A 20,478-nucleotide genomic window follows, 5' to 3' on the forward strand; every position below is an offset into this window, starting at 1 on the left:
CGGTCTTGGCGTGCATCCGTGCGTCGCTGCGGTCCGGTCCCAGGTCGATGGGCACGTGCACCTTCCGCCGACCACTGGCGACAACATCGATGTACTGTGGAGACCTCACGCCCCACGTGTTGAGCAATTCGGCGGTACGTCCACCCGGCCTCCCGCATGCCCACTATACGCCCTCGCTCAAAGTCCGTCAACTGCACATACGGTTCACGTCCACGCGGTCGCGGCATGCTATCAGTGTTAAATACTGCGATGGAGCTCCGTATGCCACGGCAAACTGGCTGACACTGACGGCGGCGGTGCACAAATGCTGCGCAGCTAGCGCCATTCGACGGCCAACACCGCGGTTCCTGGTGTGTCCGCTGTGCCATGCGTGTGATCATTGCTTGTACAGCCCTCTCGCAGTGTCCGGAGCAAGTATGGTGGGTCTGACACACCGGTGTCAATGTGTTCTTTTTTCCATTTCCAGGAGTGTAGATTTAGAATAAATTATTATCTGAATTATCTGTTCAGGAACAGTATCTGTTCCTCTCTCCTGCGTCCACTGAAGTATCACACCGTGCGCAAGGTTTTCCGGCGTAACGGCAAGCGCTGGCGCGAAGATCGAGAACGGAAGAGCAGAGAGGGCTGTGAGACGACGCCAGCCAATAGCACGCTGACAGACCCCTCTCTAGGACGACACCGACACCGAGAAAGGAGCGACCTCTACACAAAGAGAATATAAGCGCCTCGCCACCTAGCCGTGGGGCAACCCCCAAATTCTATAAGGCCCTCCAGATCCTTGAGCGCCATGCACTCCGCCTCGCCTTCCGTATACGCCTCCCGTCCCCCACGCGGATCCTCTATGATCTCATTCCTTTCCCCCATCTGCTCCTATTCCTCGAACATATCCACATCCTCTACACCTCCCGCCGTCTTGAACCCCCTCACCCCCTGGTTGCTCCTCTCCTCTCCGATCCCCACCCCCTGCTACGTCTTCACCGTTGTGTCCCCCCTACCCTCCATCTCTACACCCTACTTCTCCTTTCCCAAGGTCGCTTCCATCAACTCCCCCTCCCGGATGATGCCCTCTCTCCCTCCATTTACCCCTCCTGTTAACTCTGATCCTCACTCCCCCTCCTTTCCTCTGTCCTTTTCCTGGGCTCCCTCTCCCCCCCCCCTCCATCCTCTTTCTTCCCCACCTCCCCTCTCTTTGCCCCCTTCTCTCCCCCGCGTCCTTTTACATTTCCCTCCTCTGCCTCCTCTCATTCCCCCTTGTGTTTGCCCTTCTCCCCCTTTATTAGTCCTCTCCCTCCTTGGTTCCCCCCCCTTTTCGTTTTTTCCTCTCCTCCCTCCTTGTTTTTCCCCCTACTCCAGGTCCCCCCCACCATCTGCCTTGGATCGGGAGTGCCATCTTTGTGCCGCCTTTTTCGTGCAGTGTTTTACAGTGTGTTTTTCCAGTGCGTGCTCCGTGTTGTGTCTTTTGGGAAGTGTAGCGAACAGCCATGATACTGTCGCTGGGTGTGCTTTTTATCACTTGCGAACAGAAACCAGACTGTCGCCATGTTTTTTAATTGTGTGTCTACTATGTTACTTGTCTTATTCCTGTGTCTTTTATCTACATTGCCAACCCCTTTTGCTTTCTGTTTTACCTTTCCGCCATTTTACGCCCTTGTACACTTTAAATCGCCATTTTATCGCCTGTTTTTTCCTCGTTTCTTTCTTCTTCCTTTATTTAAAAAAAAGTCTGTAGGCTGTAGAGCAGCGTAGTAAGCTGCTGCCAGCCCGCCCCCTTCGGGGGGAATTGAAAATCAATAAAGAAAAAAAAATAGCCGAGGGCGGAGTGGAAGAGGAGACGTCATACGAACGCTACAGCAGTGAATTGTGTGGTCCCGGCGGAGGTTCGAGTCCTGCCTCGGGCATGGGTGTGTGTGTTTGTCCTTAGGATAGTTTAGGTTAAGTAGAGCGTAAGCTTAGGGACTGATGACCTTTGCAGTTAACTCCCATAAGATTTCACACACATTTAAACATTTTTTGAGTGAATTGTATTGTTTTGCTTGCACTGAAATTGTATACACCAAAGGACAATGATTATTTGCATGTCGCCATTTGCTTCCGACACACCTTTGTGAATATGCAAAGTTAAGTATTATCAGTTTAACTTACTGCAGCCGGCCGCTGTGGCCAAGCGGTTCTAGGCGCTTCAGTCTGGAACCGCACTGCTGCTACTGCCGCAGGTTCTAATCCTGCCTCGGACATGGGTGTGTGTGATGTCCTTAGATTAGTTAGGTTTAAGTAGTTCTAAGTCTAGGGGACTGATGTTATATCCCATAGTACTTAGAGAAATTTGAACCATTTTTTGAACTTACTGCAATAATCTCCATTAATACAATTTGCTTGAATTGTTGTTTAGCGTGCAGACATAATACAAAGGAAGTTATAACAATCATCACGTGGTGTAACTCATAGCCGACGCTACAGTACACACTTTGGCTTCTCTGCAATAAATGGGCTTTGTTATATGAATCATATCAGTCATGTTCTAGTGTTTGCAGATTAATGAACCAAGTCAACAGACGTCACCCTGCGTTGTCGTTGATGAAATTGCTCGGACAATAAACTATTTAATTGATGATTCATTTATCATTATATTTTTATTTCTTGTTAGAAGCGGAATAAATGAAAGTAAGTTGATCTCAAGTCCTATTCAAACCCCAAATCCGGAATTTGATTAAATGGACAGGATAGTTCCTATGATTAATGTTGATAGGAAGAGAAGTTTTGTGAGTTGTTGGTCATTAAAAAGGAGAGGATTGATACCTCTATGGTTATTTCTTCTGTGTGACAGTTAATCACAGGCCCGTTTAAAGGAAGTTAATCATATTTTGAAATAAATGTTTAGATAATTATTCGACTCTCATACCAAAGATTAATGTGAAAACTATTTAACACTGACTGACAAAAGAAGCTTTACTCTCTTCGTTAATTAGTTTTAGTGTTTGTTTCCTTTCATTGTTCTCGTGTCCTGGTGATTAGACGTGCTGTGTAGTTTTAAAGTGAAATTGTATTATACAATGAAAGCAATTTATGAACAATATGATTATCTACGATACCATGTATTCCAGCTCCTGCAGCTCTGGAAGATTAGTATTGTTTTAATTTTGTATGGAGAATTTAGATAGAGGCGACGATCTTCACAACGGCGCTGCTCAACAATAGAGGTACGTGAATGTGTTCATCTCTTTCCATTCGTGGCTGCCAATGTCAATTTCAGTATGCACACATCAAAAAAAGTTTTGCATCACCCCGGTTCCCAGAATTCCTGAAGACCAACGTTGACTGTGGATACTGTATCACAGACACAGTCCTTTTCACTGTCACTAAACCCACCATGCATCAACAGCCCATATCAGACAGAGGGGATCAGACAGCCGATCAGTTACAGTCATTCCACCAGGAAGGAGGTATACGGCTCGTATTGTCTGTAGTTCAACCATGCCTAGCGGTCAATACCGCGGTTTGAACACGTCCACTTTGTTACTTTGTGCCAAGAAGGGTGTTGTGTACATAGTTCCGCGTAGTCAGCGCGTACGCAACTTTCCCAATAGAGCGCGCCCCGCTAAGCAAAACAGCGCAGGTGCTTTCTTAGAGACGGACCAAATTCTGCTCCCGCCGATCCGCGTATTAGACTTTGTCAAGTATCAGAGATATATGTGAGAATAAGATTAACGTACCAAGACCAAAGGAACTTCAGATTGTCAATTGTAAACAGCATCCAGAATCAAGTTACTTAATAACTATGCTTTTTATTATTTTAATAAATGTGTGTGAAAATTAATCAAGCTCTGTTTAAAGTTGATCACTGTCAATCTGCTACTCTAAGCGTGCAAGTGGCATTTCTATCGTCTGATGTAACGGCAGAAGATAAACACGCCGCGATAAGACCACGAGACATATTGCTGACACTCGCCTACTTCGTTAGAGCGACAAGTCAAACAATCTGATGGTGTGTGTACCGAAGGTCTTACAGTACGCACACCACAAAGGGCTCTCAATAATGGAAGTGTCCAGGCATCTTGGAACGAACCAAAGCGATGATTCGGGCACTCGTGGCCGCCAATGTCAATGTCAATTTATTTGCCGTGACATTCAGAACCTGCAATTTCCCTTTTCATTTAGTTGCGACGTCCGATTATTTTTTTTCTTAGATGAATAAATGCATTTTAATCACAATTCCTTTGATCCAGGCCACGGGGAAAGATAGTATTTACAACGAGCGTGCCTCTATCCCGATCGTACGTTCGCATACAACTGAGTGTGTACCGACGTAACTACACTTATGACCCATTACCTTTGCGATATTGATTTTTATTTTTAACCACTCACTTTTGAATGCACGTGCCCTCTTATTTTGTGTAGTCAGTCAGGTGTGTTCTTTAGTAACGTTAATTATAATATTCAGTGGCTTAGTTTCCACCCCGGCCTCATTGGCCGAGCGGTTCTAGGCGCTTCAGTCCTGAACCGCGCTGCTGCTATGGTCGCAGTTTCGAATCCTGCCTCGGGCATGGGTGTGTGTAATGTCCTTAGGTTAGTTAGGTTTAAGTAGTTCTAAGTCTATGGGACTGATGACCTCAGATGTTAAGCCCCATAGTGCTTAGAGCCATTTGAACCTTTAATTTCGACAACTGACCTTCGCCTGTGTCGCAACGGCGCTTCACGCGAAATATTTATTACGCCACAGTCATATTATCTCTTATTTCAAAATTACGACACCGGCGAGTAAGTTTCCAACAATTTAACAGGGCGGTTACACCCGTCATGCCCAGTAGGCACACGGTTGCAGTACTTTAGCCAGGTGTGACGTGTTTCTAAGTTGTCTGCCTTCGAAAGGTCCGACTGTCTTAAAATGAAATGCACTGCAGTATCAGGAGAGAAATTGTGGGGGATCTTATACGACTGATAGCTACTTACAGGTATTTCTGGAGTAAATGAAACCTTCAAGACTAGATATTGCTTGACGTTTGTAGACAAATCGTACCTATACTATAGGTATGTGTTATATTCATCACTTATCCTGACATTACGGCTCCATGATAAAGGAATTACAATAGAAGCAGGTAGATTTGTGAGATTTATGTTTCTGAATTTTGTTCTCAGTATAGCACTTTCGAAATCAAACTGTTATAGTCACTACCACGTCCAAAATCTTTCCAGATTTATGAAATTCAAGAAAATCTTAATAAAGATGTTAACATATTTTGAAAAGCAACAACCATTTATTAAAAAATGTCCTTTGTCAAATATTTGTCCTACAGTTTTAAGAGAATACATTTTAGTGTCCTATTTTCGAAGGACAATTTTCATACATTAAAAAGAGTTGAATTATTCTGTATCAATAGAATGTCTACTACTAGTAAGTCAGATGTATTTGATGAATGTACGCCATGTCTTGGCAGTTTAAGTAAAACAAAATTTTAGTGCTTCTAGCATTGTCGGTAGCAGCTGAAGAATATACCCTGAAACGCCAAAGAAACTGATACAGGCATGCGTATTCAAATACAGAGGTATGTAAACAGCAGGAATACGGCGGTGTGGTCTGTAACTCCTATTTAAGACAACAAGTGTCTGGCGCAGTTGTTAGATCGATCACTGCTGTTACAATGACAGGTTATCAAGATTTAAGTGAGTTTGAGCGTGGTGTTGTAGTCGGCGCACGAGCGAACAGATACAGCATCTCCGAGGTAGCGATGAAGTGAGGATTTTCCCGTACGACCATTTCACGAGTGTACCGTAGATATCAGGAATCTGGAAAAACATCAGATCTCCGACATCACTGCAGCAGGAAAAAGATTCTGCGAGAACAGGACCATCAAAATGGCTCTGAGCACTATGGGACTTAGCATCTGAGGTCATCAGACCCCTAGAACTTAGAATTACTTAAACCTAACTGACCTAAGGACATCACAAACTTCCATTCCCGAGGCAGAACTCGAACCGGCGACCATAGCGGTCGCGCGGTTCCAGATTGAAGCGCTTGGAACCACTCGGCCACAACAGCCGCCACGGGACCATCGACGACTGAAGAAAATCGTTCAGACAGACGTGCAACCCTTCCGCTAAGAATATCCTTTACAGCATCCTCATCGTCTCTTTTTCCTGAGACGTTCCTACCTTCGTAGGCTGTACACAAAATTCGTTCCTACCTTCTCTTTCCTCCCACAGTCTGTCGTTTACCATTTTCTACCACGGTAACTCTCTTCGATTCTCATGATCCTTTACCTGGTCTCTCCATATTGTTCCTGGCCCTCCATTTCGTCTTCTTCAAGATTCTGCCCATTCCAGAGCTCTTCCTGGTAGTCTTTTTTTAACATCCTTTTAACGTGTCCAAACTATTCCATTCTATTTTCCTCCATAATTCCAATTAGGCGAGTGATCTGAATTGTGTTTCTTTTGTTTCATTTCTTATACTGTTCCTTCTCATCGTGTCCATGATCCCTTGTAGAAAGCACATCTCTGTAGCTTGTATTCATCTCAGATCTTCCTTTGTACAGGTCCAAAATACTGTTCCATAGTTCAAAACTGGCAGATATTATTACGTGTATATCACGATAATTGCTTTGGAAAGTATTTTCCAATTCCTAATTATGTCTGATACACGATAAAAATATTTTGAACAATTTTACATCCCGTCAGAAATTTCTTGTACGGTGGCTCCTGCCCTGGTTAACTTGTTTGTTGTTGTTGTGGTCTTCAGTCCACAGACTGGTAGGATGCAGCTCTCCATGCTACTCTATCCTGTGCAAGCTTCTTCATCTCCCAGTATCTACTGCAATCTACATCCTTCTGGACCTGTTTAGTGTATTCATCTCTTGGTCTCCCTCTACGATATTTACCCTCCACGCTGCCCTCCAATGCTAAATTGGTGATCCCTTGATGCCTCAGAATATGCCCTACCAACCGATCCCTTCTTCTAGTCAAGTTGTACCACAAGTTTCTCTTCTCTCCAATCCTGTTCACTACGTCCTCATTAGTTATGTGATCTACCCATCTAATCTTCAGCATTCTTCTTTAGCACCACATTTCGAATGCTTCTATTCTCTTCTTGTCCAAACTATTTATCGTCCATGTTTCACTTCATACATGGCTACACTCCATACAAATACTTTCAGAAACGACTTCCTGACACTTAAACCTATACTCGATGTTAACAAATTTCACTTCTTCAAAATCGCTTTCCCTGCCGTTGCCAGTCTACATTTTCTATCCTCTCTACTTCTACCGTCATCAGTTATTTTGCTCCCCAAATAGCAAAACTCATTTACTACTTTAAGCGTCTCATTTCCTAATCTAATACCCTCAACATCACCCGATTTAATTCGACTACATTTCATTATCCTCGTTTTGCTTTTGTTAATGTTCATCTTATATCCTACTTTCAAGACACTGTCCATACCGTTCAACTGCTCTTCCAGGTCCCTTGTTGTATCTGACAGAATTACAATGTCATCGGCGAATCTCAAAGTATTTATTTCTCCTCCATGGGTTTTAATACCTACTCCGAATTTTTCTTTTGTTTCCTTTACTGCTTGCTCAATATACAGATCGAATAACATCGGGGATAGGCTACAACCCTTTCTCACTCCCTTCCCAACCACTGCTTCCCTTTCATGCCCCTCGACTCTTATAACTGCCATCTGGTTTCTATACAAATTGTAAATAGCCTTTCGCTCCCTGTATTTTACCCCTGCCACCTTTAGAATTTGAAAGAGTATTCCAGTCAACATCTGTTTAACTTACTTCCTAGATATTTGAAAACATCTATTTACTTAATAGATTTTTTCATTGCAACTCACATCCTTTATTTTGTTTTTCATATTATATGCTGATTTTCATTACCTCATTTTATGTTTACCTTATTCCCATGCTTCCTTGTTCAGTTAGCAACTGGCATGTATCTACGAGTAGTTGTTCTTCCAATTTCTGCTCTTTGTCCTTCCATATCAACACAACAGCTGCATATGCTGAGATTTTTAAATCACCTTCTGTTCACCTTTGACGAGCTATCCTTATGGTATTGTCCATGACAGTGTCCATATCAGTGCACAAAAATTTACTTCTCTGCCGCCTTATTAAATACTGTAATTACTCTGGCACTCTCCTACCCTCCTTCCAATAGGAATAACACATTCTAAATAACAAAAGTTGCAGATGGTGACATAAGATACCAGATAGTAGAATCTAGGCAAATATCCACTAAATATGTACTCAACAGGCTTAGGCTTGTAAAGTAGCACCTGATGCAAAGTTTCCCAAAAGTGTTCAGGGAGTTCTGAGAAAATACGAGAAAAAAGGTACAGACCATTTTCTTCCCTGTCCTTAACTGTTCTGAGCTTAGGCTCCCTGCGTAATAATCCCACAAGGCTCACAAAAGTAGAGGTAGGGGTTGTCTAACATCACAGCCGGAGAACCTAAGATAGCTACAGCATGAGCCAGGTAAACCAGGAAACAAACTCCGAGAACTGATCGGGTGTTGTGTGTCGTTTTCTCACCCCTCGTGCATACAACACAGCTTAAAAGAAGAGATAAAACACCACTTACCATGTATTCGAATGCGAGGGGAATGAACAGACGTGAGAGATGCGTCACACCGACTGAGAACAGCTGTGTGAAGTCTCGATAGTAGCTGGACAGCTGTTCCAGGTAGACCTTCCGCAGGACCTGGAGTTCTAGAGAAGAAGACAGACTAGTGAACAAGCCAGTTGATCAGATTTCTGTAGCAGCACAGCCTTCACCTTCTGCCTACACCAGCTCACACACTGTGTGAAAGCAGAATCTGCTCTTTGAAGCTAGATCGATATACATTGTCAGTAATAGTAAGAGTTACAGTATAGATGCCTTGGAGTGATGTTGGACAGCTCATACTACAGTGATACATTCAAAGGGCACGCCAGGTGGAGCGAGAGGAGTACCATTACCTAACGTACATTCAATCATAAAAATTGTTCAAACATTGCATGAGAGTCAAAGTATCAACACCATTGAAGAAATGGAAATATGCAACTGCTTCAAAAATCACCCACACGACTCGCTTAGCGATTAGACAGATTTTAGAAATAAGAGAGTTTGAGATAGTTTCTGGTCAGATTTACTAGCTAATAATGGAAGGTAGCATACCTGAGGATACGTAGTTTGTCTGTTTGATTCTGACTTAGTGATATGCAGAGGATGTAAAGATTTGTACAGGCGCCTGTGTATCCTAGTTTTACAATATGCATAGTGCTTACTACATTTCCAGTGAGCTGTATTGTTTTATATGAAAACAAGCAAAAATCATGTGCAAAGGAAAGTTGTGGTAAGGACTATGGGACCAAACTGCCGAGGTCATCGGTCCCTAGGCTTACACACTGCTTAACCTAACTTAAACTAACTTACACTAAGGACAACACACACACCCATGCCCGAGGGAGGACTCGAACCACCGGCGAGGGGAGCCGCGCGAACCGTGGCAAGCCGCCTTACACCGCACGGCTACCCTGCGTGGCCAATCATGTGCACCCCCACAGATTTTTCAAAAATTGGTTCAAATGGCTCTAAGCACTATGGGACTTAACATCTGAGGTCATCAGTCCCCTAGACTTAAAACTATTTAAACGCAACTAACCTAAGGACATCACACACATCCATACCCGAGGCAGGATTCGAACCTGCGACCGTAGCAGCAGCGCGGTTCCGGACTTAAGCGCCTTGAACCGCTCGGCCACAACGGCCGGCCATAGATTTTTATGTTACAGTGTACACACATGTAAGATGATATGTGCGATTATTCTTGCCTTGCTTTTATGACCATCCAGGCTACTGCAAGTACTTTATGATCGGTACCATATGTACCATTGCCCCAGATCATAGTAAATAAATTTCGTATCATATCTCCTTATGCCATATCACTGTATCATAATACAGAATGTCAAATTCTGTTAACGAGTATTAACATGATATTAAGATATTCTGATATCGATCGTTTACTTTGAAATGTACAATCGCAGACGAGAGCAAAGAGTAAGTATTTTTTCCCACCGATTGCCTCAGTTACGTAAACTGTGTACATGAACAGTGATTTGATGGAATTCGTGTTAAATATGTGAATATCGCCGGCCGCTGTGGCCGAGCGGTTCAAGGCGCTTCAGTCCGGAACCGCGCTGCAGCTAGGGTCGCAGGTTCGAATCCTGCCTCGAGCATGGATGTGTGTGATGTCCTTAAGTTAGTTAGGTTTAAGTAGTTCTAAGTTCTAGAGGACTGATGACTTGAGATGCTAAGTCCTGTAGTGCTTAGAGCCATTTGAACTATATGTGAACATCGGTAATAGTAAATGTATTTTATCCCATTTTTACGATCCTCGCGCTTGTTTAATGTTGATATCGTCTCAGAGTTAGAAAACTCAACATACAGATAGGATGATGAGATGTATGTATGTCTGTGGATTCGTAAATTTTGACTCCTACTGATGCATAGTGTAAGAGACGTGTTATTTTTAGCATTTTTGTAACTTAACTGCCATACGGATGGCACAATAGAGCCATTCTACATATGTCTTTGTGTTCTTCATTTTTCATCTTTTGCTGTATACAACTTGATAATGCCCATAAGACCGAAATTGCAGTTGTGAAAATAAATAATTTTTACAGTCAATGGTAGATATGATGTCCTTTAAAAATCATATTTGGGTATTTTTATACCTGTATGAGATGTTTTGAATTTCATTCTCATGTGAGGTTGTTTCAGTACAGAAAGACATACCTACAAAAGAAGAACGGTGTGAGTACATGATGGCTACTGCGTGTTTCTGACGCTACTGGAATTATCCAGGGAAAGATCACACAAGGGAAAGTCCAAAGGATTTGCACATTTAGTTTATCAACATGTTATGGACTTTGGGAAATGTCGATAAGGGTCTTGAGAGATTCCTACCGACAGATTACACAGACGTTTGTCTGTGGGGCAGTGGTTGCAGAACGTGTAGTGACGGGATGGAGTGGCTGGAGTACCGCTGACCATCGCGAATAGATTGATGGGACCTTTTGGCAACGGAGAGCTGCATGTTGCAGAGCCGGAGTCAGCTGGGACACTGAGTGACGCTCTGCAGTGCTCAGCAGTGGTTGCTGCTTTTGTCTGTGGCAGTCAGGTCACCTCTGCTTTGCCCTCCCACGACTTAGGGCCCTATTCTGTATGTTTTCGCCATTTTTCCGATCAGTTCGGTATGCGAAAGTACCGAAAGGTCTTGTTTTCGAAGGAGAGCCCCAACATTATTCTGTAAGCATTTCGGAAGCGACGCCGAATGGTCCTAGCGGACCGAGATGTTGTTGTCAGTTCTACTCACTCCAACTAATCAAAAGCAATCTGTCTCACATTGGCGCATGCTCTCTGCAGCGCCACAGCGGCATGAACCCGAAGTGGCTAGCAGTCGACATAGGTACGCTATTCTTCACAGCACCGAAAAGTGTGGTTAGAGTACGTAATACTGTTCAAGTTTCACTGACCACGTGCTTCCATGAATGCAGGATAACGGTAGGATACTGACTATGGAAGATGTAGAGGCTTATCTCACTAGGGGTAAAACAGATACTGCCTACAGGAAAATTAAAGAGACCTTTGGAGAAAAGAGAATCACTTCAATGAATTTCAAGAGCTCAGATGGAAACCCAGTTCTAAGCAAAGAAGGGAAAGCAGAGAGGTGGAAGGAGTATATAGAGGGTCTACACAAGGGCCATCTACTTGAGGACGATATTATGGAAATGGAAGAGGATGTAGAGGAAGATGAAACGGGAGATAAGATACTGCGTGAAGAGTTTGACAGAGCACTGAAAGACCTAAGTCGAAACAAGGCCCCGGGAGTAGACAACATTCCATTAGAACTACTGATGGCCTTGGGAGAGCCAGTCCGGCCAAACCTCTACCATCTGGTGAGCAAGATGTATGAGACTTCAAGAAGAATATCATAATTGCAATCCCAAAGAAAGCAGGTGTTGACAGATGTGAAAATTACCGAACTATCAGTTTAATAAGTCACAGCTACAAAATACTAACGCGAATTCTCTACAGACGAATGGAAAAACTGGTAGAAGCCGACCTCGGGGAAGATCAGTTTGGATTCCGTAGAAATATTGGAACACGTGAGGCAATACTGACCTTACAACTTATCTTAGAAGAGAGATTAAGGAAAGGCAAACCAACGTTTCTAGCATTTGTAGACTTAGAGAAAGCTTTTGACAATGTTGACTGGAATACTTTCAAATTCTAAAGGTGGTAGGGGTAAAATACAGGGAGCGAAAGGCTATTTACAATTTGTACAGAAACCAGATGGCAGTTATAAGAGTTGAGGGGCATGAAAGGGAAGCAGTGGTTGGGAAGGGAGTGAGACAGGGTTGTAGCCTCTCCCCGATGTTATTCAATCTGTATATTGAACAAGCAGTAAAGGAAACAAAAGAAAAAATTCGGAGTAGGTATTAAAATTCATGGAGAAGAAGTAAAAACTTTGAGGTTCGCCGATGACATTGTAATTATATCAGAGACAGCAAAGGACTTGGAAGAGCAGTTGAACGGAATGGACAGTGTCTTGAAAGGAGGATATAAGATGAACATCAACAAAACCAAACGAGGATAATGGAATTTAGTCAAATTAAGTCGGGTGATGCTGAGGGAATTAGGTTAGGGAGTGACACACTTAAAGTAGTAAAGGAGTTTTGCTATTTGGGGAGCAAAATAACTGATGATGGTCGAAGTAGAGAGGATAGAAAATGTAGACTGGCAATGGCAAGGAAAGCGTTTCTGAAGAAGAGAAATTTGTTAGCATCGAGTATAGATTTAAGTGTCAGGAAGTCTTTTCTGAAAGTATTTGTATGGAGTGTAGCCATGTATGGAAGTTAAACATGGACGATAAATAGTTTGGACAAGGAGAGAATAGAAGCTTTCGAAATGTGGTGCTGCAGAAGAATGCTGAAGATTAGATGGGTAGATCACATAACTAATGATGAAGTATTGAATAGAATTGGGGAGAAGAGGAGTTTGTGGCACAACTTGACAAAAAGGAGGGACCGGTTAGTAGGACATGTTCTGAGGCATCAAAGGATCACAAATTTAGTATTGGAGGGCAGCGTGGAGGGTAAAAATCGTACAGTGAGACCAAGAGATGAATACACTAAGCAGATTCAGAAGGATGTAGGTTGCAGTAAGTACTGGGAGATAAAGAAGCTAGCACAGGATAGGGTCGCATGGAGAGCTGAATCAAACCAGTCTCTGGACTGAAGACCACAACAACAACAACAACAACTGACTATGTTATGGAAACTGTCATAAATGTCACATTATGTCATTTTATTCTCATTCACATCAACGTATTATTTTGGTTTTTACGTCTCGGAATATACGTTAGGAACGGAGTGTAGTACCACGCTGTACAAATACAATATATCTGTAGAAGAACCCGAAAAATTTATCATACGTGTTTCGCTTCATTTATTTGTGAAGCATCTTCAATTAGTTGCATAGACGGATCATACCTCAATGACCCGAAATTTTTTTAAGACAGTGTCAAAGAATAAGAAGATGCATAGAAAGTCGCTCCTACAGATCCAAACGATGAAGTAGCCTACTTCCTTATATGATACAACAACGATTTGGTTCTTGAAAACAAAATTTAAAAAACGCCTTTTCCAGAGCGTGTGGCGAGCGCAGCTATTGAAGTTCGTCGTAGTTTATAATATGCATCTGATGAATCACAATGTTTGAAATACCCTGGTATAGTCTGTCTACTATTGTTAAGGATTCGATAGCAGATAAATACTTGTGACAAGCAAGAGTATAAAGACATTTGCTGCTGGTTTCATTTACAGTAATTTAAGTTGTGCTCTTACATTCCTGTCTGACCATACACTCTGAAGTTGGTACGTATTCAGAAAAAAATGGTGAACTATTTCTGACAAGAAGTAGTATAAATGTCGCTATCAGTTGTTTCACTCACAGCAATTTCATCTTTCATTTTTTAAACATACGGGAGTCACGGAACCGAAGATACTCGTTAATGAGAAAGTGCGCTCTTATGTGTACATAACAACGAATATTTCAGAAAAATACTTCTTTGACAATCAAGTGTCAGAATGTGCTACAAACAGGAAGAGGAAAAAAAAAATTACGTATCCAGCAGTTTGAGGTTGGAGAGCTTTTTTTGTTCTCATTTTGTTCGTTGCATTTGTCCTGGATGGACGTCCCATGACACCCGTTCAGGTACATCATTGATCCACTCACTGAGTTTTTTTTACTACAGAGGGCGGCTAACCCCCTAACCGAACACACTGACCTACTGTGCTGGTGCTGCTTGGCTACCACAACTCGCTTGCTCTCAGCTCTTTATTCCTCGTAATTCCACTCAAGAGGGACACAGGCTGACTTCGTTGCTGAATGATGTGGCCGTAAGCCGTAAATGCATGAAATTTTGGAAAGGTTTCTCTATCAGGATTCACAAAATTCCTTTCCATTGTTACTTAAAAATTTTAAAGCGTTTCGATAATTTATAAGTAAACCATTGTCGGAAAAAAGTATGCAAAGTCACCAGTAATTTCAGCTAACACTCGTGTGATACATGTAAGCAGATCCGGCCTTTTTAAATTTAATGATTTTTTAAATTCTTAATTACGTAAAACACGGTTTTTTTTGAGGTTATAATCGTTCACAGTAACAACAATAGAAACCATATTTCTAAGAAAGTAAGTTTGCATCAAGAGAAACGTGTTTTCGTTTTGGTATCCATTATTATTGTTATTGCTATTATTAGTACGAGGTGCATTCAAGTTCTAAGGCCTCCGATTTTTTTTCTAATTAACTACTCGCCCGAAATCGATGAAACTGGCGTTACTTCTCGACGTAATCGCCCTGCAGACGTACACATTTTTCACAACGCTGACGCCATGATTCCATGGCAGGGACGAAGTCTGTTTTGACCACTGGAAAATCGCTGAGGCAATAGCAGCACGGCTGGTGAATGTGCAGCCACGGAGAGTGTCTTTCATTGTTGGAAAAAGCCAAAAGTCACTAGCAGCCAGGTCAGGTGAGTAGGGAGCATGAGGAATCACTTCAAAGTTGTTATCACGAAGAAACTGTTGCGTAACGTTAGCTCGATGTGCGGGTGCGTTGTCTTGGTGAAACAGCACACGCGCAGCCCTTCCCGGACGTTTTTGTTGCAGTGTAGGAAGGAATTTGTTCTTCAAAACATTTTCGTAGGATGCACCTGTTACCGTAGTGCCCTTTGGAGCGCAATGGGTAAGGATTACGCCCTCGCTGTCCCAGAACATGGACACCATCATTTTTTCAGCACTGGCGGTTACCCAAAAATTTTTTGGTGGCGGTGAATCTGTGTGCTTCCATTCAGCTGACTGGCGCTTTGTTTCTGGATTGAAAAATGGCATCCACGTCTCATCCATTGTCACAACCGACGAAAAGAAAGTTCCATTCATGCTGTCATTGTGCGTCAACATTGCTCGGCAACATGCCACACGGGCGGCCATGTGATCGTCCGTCAGCATTCGTGGCACCCACCTGGATGACACTTTTCGCATTTTCAGGTCGTCATGCAGGATTGTGTGCACAGAACCCACAGAAATGCCAACTCTGGAGGCGATCTGTTCAACAATCATTCGGCGATTCCCCAAAACAATTCTCTCCACTTTCTCGATCATGTCGTCAGACCGGCTTGTGCGAGCCCGAGGTTGTTTCGGTTTGTTGTCTCACGATGTTCTGCTTTCATTAAACTGTCACACCCACGAACGCACTTTCGACACATCCATAACTCCATCACCACATGTCTCCTTCAACTGTCGATAAATTTCAATTGGTTTCACACCACGCAAATTCAGAAAACAAATGATTGCACGCTGTTCAAGTAAGGAAAACGTCGCCATTTTAAGTATTTAAAACAGTTCTCATTCTCGCCACTGGCGGTAAATTTCCATCTGCCGTACGTGCTGCCATCTCTGGGACGTATTGACAATGAATGCGGCCTCATTTTAAAACAATGGGCATGTTTCTATCTCTTTCCAGTCCGGAGAAAAAAAATCGAAGGCCTTAGAACTTGAATGCACATCGTAGTATGATTATTATCACTGCGAATTGCTCATGTACTATGCATGTTGTATACTCAGTAAGAGTATTCGGTTGTATGTAAGGGAGTGTATGAATGCCCTAACTTTATCACGAGAAATAAATACGTAAAGGAGTAAATAAATGAAGAAAAATGTGGAAAATCCGCTATTGTTTGTAATCGATGTTAAACTGTTTGTAGGGGCACGAGGTCTTTCGACTCACACTGTCTGTTTTGGGATTGGCATTGTGTAGCCCTACCCTCCGTAGCCTATATGTGTCAGAGAGTCACTCGTGGCACCAGATGACCGCAACGTTCTACTAATTTCGGAAGTAAATGGCAAAACCTGTCTGCATTATCATCATCATGTCCTCCTCGCCGTGTCCGGCGACAGCGGTTCCGTCTGTCGTTTAGTCCGTATTCTGGCGGGCTCATATGTGGCTTGCAAAACCAAGCTTTACTTTGAAGATCTGGTGGCACGAAGTGCAATACAGTTGCCCAGTGGTGTTATACGTATAGATGTAATAGGACTTGGGATTACATTTGCAGAGCTTTCGTTTATCGTCCAGGTTCTTTAGGCGGATATTCTTGAATTGTTCCACACCCTTGTGTACAGTTGAGCGCCACTCTGACCGGTGCAATGCAAGCTCCTCCCAACGTTTGCTCGGAATGTAACAGGCTGTGAGGTGCCGTTTGATAGTGTCTTTATATCGCAGGTGTTGGCCACCTTGCCCCCGCTTTCCACACGAAAGCTCTAAGTAGAATACCGCTCTGGGAGGTCTACTGTCGTCCATGCGAATGATATGGTCACTCCAGCTCAGCTGGTGTTTCATTAAGAGAGCTTCAATGCCAGGCAGTTTTACGCGACGCAAGATCTCCGTGTTTGGAGCACGGTCTTCCCATTTCATGCGGAGAATTGATATCTGACAGCGAAGATGAAAGATGTGTAGCCTCCTAATGTCAGCTTTATAACAGCACCAGGTTTCCGAGGCGTAGAGTAAAGTTAGTGATATTATTGCTTTGTAGACGGCAATTTTAGTTTTGTAGTCTGAGATCATGTGATTTCCATACTCTGTGATTCAGTTTGCCGAAAACTGAGGCTGCATTGGCTATACGAGCTGTAATTTCTGTTGTCAGACTGTTGTCGCTTCTAATTTGGTTAGCTAGATATTTAAAGTGTGACACGTTTTTCCAAATGTTTTCTGTCCAACTTAATACTGCAGTCGTCTGTATTGGAGCCCCAAAGTGGTTGCTGAAGGAGTTGCGTCTTCGTGATGCTCATGACTACATCAAATCTTCTGCAGGAGTCATTTAGCAGGTTCATGTATGTTTGGAGAGATTCAGGAGAACTAGCCATCGTGCATACGTCATCTGCGTAAAGAGTTTCTAAGATAGAAACTTTGTTTACGCGACTTCTACTGAGGCGAGAGATGTTGAAGACACTTTTGTCTGTTCTCGAGTCAAGACCCATTTGACCACTGCAGGCTTTGGTCGCGTCTCTCATAATAGCTGCGAAATAAAGTGAGAAGAGTGTGGGAGCCAGTACACAGCCTTCTTTTACACCGCATGTCACGGGAAACTGGTTCTGAAAGCTCGTTTTCATGGCGGATTTTTTCCGTCATGTTGTTATGAAACTGTCTAATCAACTTAATAATTTTGTCAGGGCAGCCGGTTTTCTTTTGTATAATCCAGAGAGCTTCCCGTAGGACTCGGTCGAATGCTTTTCCCAGGTCTACAAAGCACATGAACAGAGGCTGATGTAGCTCTAAGCTTTTCTCTTGCATTTGTTTGACAACAAATATGGCCTTCCTTCATTATCACTATTATCAGAACGTCAGTGGGCGAGAGTCTTGAAAGATCATGCGTGGGAGATTTGTGCTGTTTTGCGCATGTGCAGTCTAGACCGCATCAAGTTGCATAGTGATATTTAGTTCCCTGCCTTCATGCCGAGTACCGTGTGGACACTCCCGCCTTCCAAGACAACAGCCGTGTTCTCAGGGCCGCATGGACGCATTCCTCACTTGACGACCACTGGGCCAGTATGTCGCATCTCGGCATGCCTGCTATGCCATCCGATTTCAGTGCCAGTGCCGGTGTCAACGTCGCTCCGATTTGGCGGCTCAGCGGTATCTGATGAGTCACATCAGCTGGGAACGCCATACCTGGAGAGACTTGTGGCGAACTCAGGCCCTTATCAAGATTAAAGGCAGTGTGCTGTACTGCTGTGTTAGCATGATTTCCCTTATCTGACATCAACTGATATCTGTCCTTAATGTTCGTGTTTATTAACTGCAACAGACACCCACCTACCAAGCAAACATCACCAACTTGACCTCGTGCTGTAAGGAGAAAAAGGCACATTTACAAGACCTCAGCTGTAGCAACCGAACTCCCACCCCACCTCCACAAAAAGAGCTGTGCCATAATTCTGATGGTATGCAGTTACAACCTTCTGAATGTACAGTGTTGTAACTGCGACCAGAACGGTTGCGGGGTTTCTGAGAACAAAAGCGCGGCGGGACCAAACGGGACCAGCCCCCGAACAAACAAAATGAACGGGGAAGGACAGACACAAACAACAGCGGATGACCGACCAAAACCTAACGAACAACAACACGTAAATAGCGAAACCCCACGAATCCACAACGTCCACTCGTACATGGAAACAAAGTAATGTAAACACGCTGTCTGTAGGCGAGATGATGTCGATAGAGTAATGCGAAAATCACACTGCCTGCTGAGCTTTTTTTTTTTTTCTTTATTGTGATTTCATTCCCCTGCCCCACATGGGCAGGGGAGGGCTGTCAGCGGCACAATCCGCCGCTCTTCAGCCGAGTGACAAGACAACTAAGACAAGAAAAATACGTTACATATATAAGGCGATAAAAAAGGGGAACATAAAACAGAATGAGGGGAGATAATGGAGGTAAAAATACACAAACATGGAGACGTTTATGGGGGGACAATTAAAAAAGGTCGACATAAAGTTAAAAAACACAGTTAGCGATTCTTAAAACACAAAGAAGACACTGAAGGCACACGTACAGGTTAAAAGTCGGCCATAGTATTAAAAACACTCGAGAACAATAAACTTTAAACCCACTTGGAGCACACATGATGAGTAATAAAACTTCCAGGTGCGACCTGACGAGGGAGAGGCCGGAGAGGATGGAATAGGAGGGGAGACCAAGGGACAGCACGGCAGGCGGCGGGATGAAGAGAGTAGGGGCGTCAGCGGGTACACTAAGAGGAAGGAGACTGGTGGGGAAGGAGATGAAGAGGGAAGACAAGGCAGCAGGGAGTGCAGGACACTGGAGCACAAGAGAGGGAGGGGGAGTAGGAGGGGAAAGCCTCTCAGGAGAAGGGACGGGGAGGATAGGGAACCCTGAGGAGGAGGCAGGAGGAAGATGGGGTTAGAGTTGGTAGGAAGGGTAGATGTCAGGGCAAAGCTCATCATCTGGGAGGGGTAGATGGTGGAAGTTGCGTTGGGAAAGGAGGCGGAGGGTGTGGAGATGGAGAAGGGGTGGGACACAATGGTAAAGGGGTGGTAACAGGCTGGGGGTGGAGGCACCAGGGGGCGAGGGCCTGCTGAGCGAGAGGCATGCGCTTAAATATCATTTATTGGCCGCTGGGACCACGTGCTCTCCGTGGCGTTTTAGTGGTAATCTAGGTCCATGCTGTCTGGCGCAGATTCGAAACACACAGCGTTCAGTACTAGCTACAGCTTCTAAACTTCTGCGCACTCTGGTTGTCAGTCACTGGCTCCACCCACCTGCTCCCTCCTAATGCCCGAGCGCCAAGTACCATACAGTGGATGGTGGCATAACAATCAGAGCCGTCATACTCACGGGATGTTGAATGCGAGGGAGGAGGTCGATGGAGCCAGTCATGACTGCTCCACGTGTTCCAATACATATATTTACATGAAGGATAGGCAAAATAATATGAACACCTGTACATACTAGAGGATGGTTTGACGCCCATTTGTCTGTAATACAGCTGCGATTCTTCTTGGAATACTGGCATATAATAATTGTATAGTCTCTAGTGGATTGTCATGCCACTCTTCGACTAGAACCTCTTCTAACTCCTATAGCGATGAGGGAGGCAGAAATCTGTTCCGGAGCCTGCGCTCCAATACCACCCACAAGGGTTCGATAATGTTCAAGTATGGGGAGTGTGCTGGCTAGGGAAGACGCTGCAGTTCAATTGCGTGCTCCTCATATCACGACTGTAATGTCCTGGGTGTGTGAATGGGTGCATTATCGTCCTGAAATATGGCATCATCTTTGAGGAACAACATTTGAATCGTGGGGAGCATCTGATCACCTAAAATGTTCACATAATCGTTGGCTGTAATAAAGTCTTTGAGAGTA

The 20,478-nt window shown here is 43.8% G+C and overlaps 1 protein-coding gene across 1 annotated transcript in view; it reads right to left on the bottom strand.

Moving 5' to 3' along the window:
* The window catches only part of LOC124551232, a 111,183-nt gene that overhangs the window by 31,063 nt on the left and 59,642 nt on the right, over window positions 1–20,478 (bottom strand). Inside the window, exon 4 of the mRNA XM_047126225.1 lies at window positions 8,575–8,702. Within this exon, the coding sequence (XP_046982181.1) occupies window positions 8,575–8,702 (128 nt within the window). The remainder of the gene's footprint in view (window positions 1–8,574; window positions 8,703–20,478) is intronic.

The sequence above is a fragment of the Schistocerca americana genome, chromosome 9, assembly GCF_021461395.2.
Source record: "Schistocerca americana isolate TAMUIC-IGC-003095 chromosome 9, iqSchAmer2.1, whole genome shotgun sequence".
NCBI classification, from domain to species: Eukaryota; Metazoa; Arthropoda; class Insecta; order Orthoptera; family Acrididae; genus Schistocerca; species Schistocerca americana.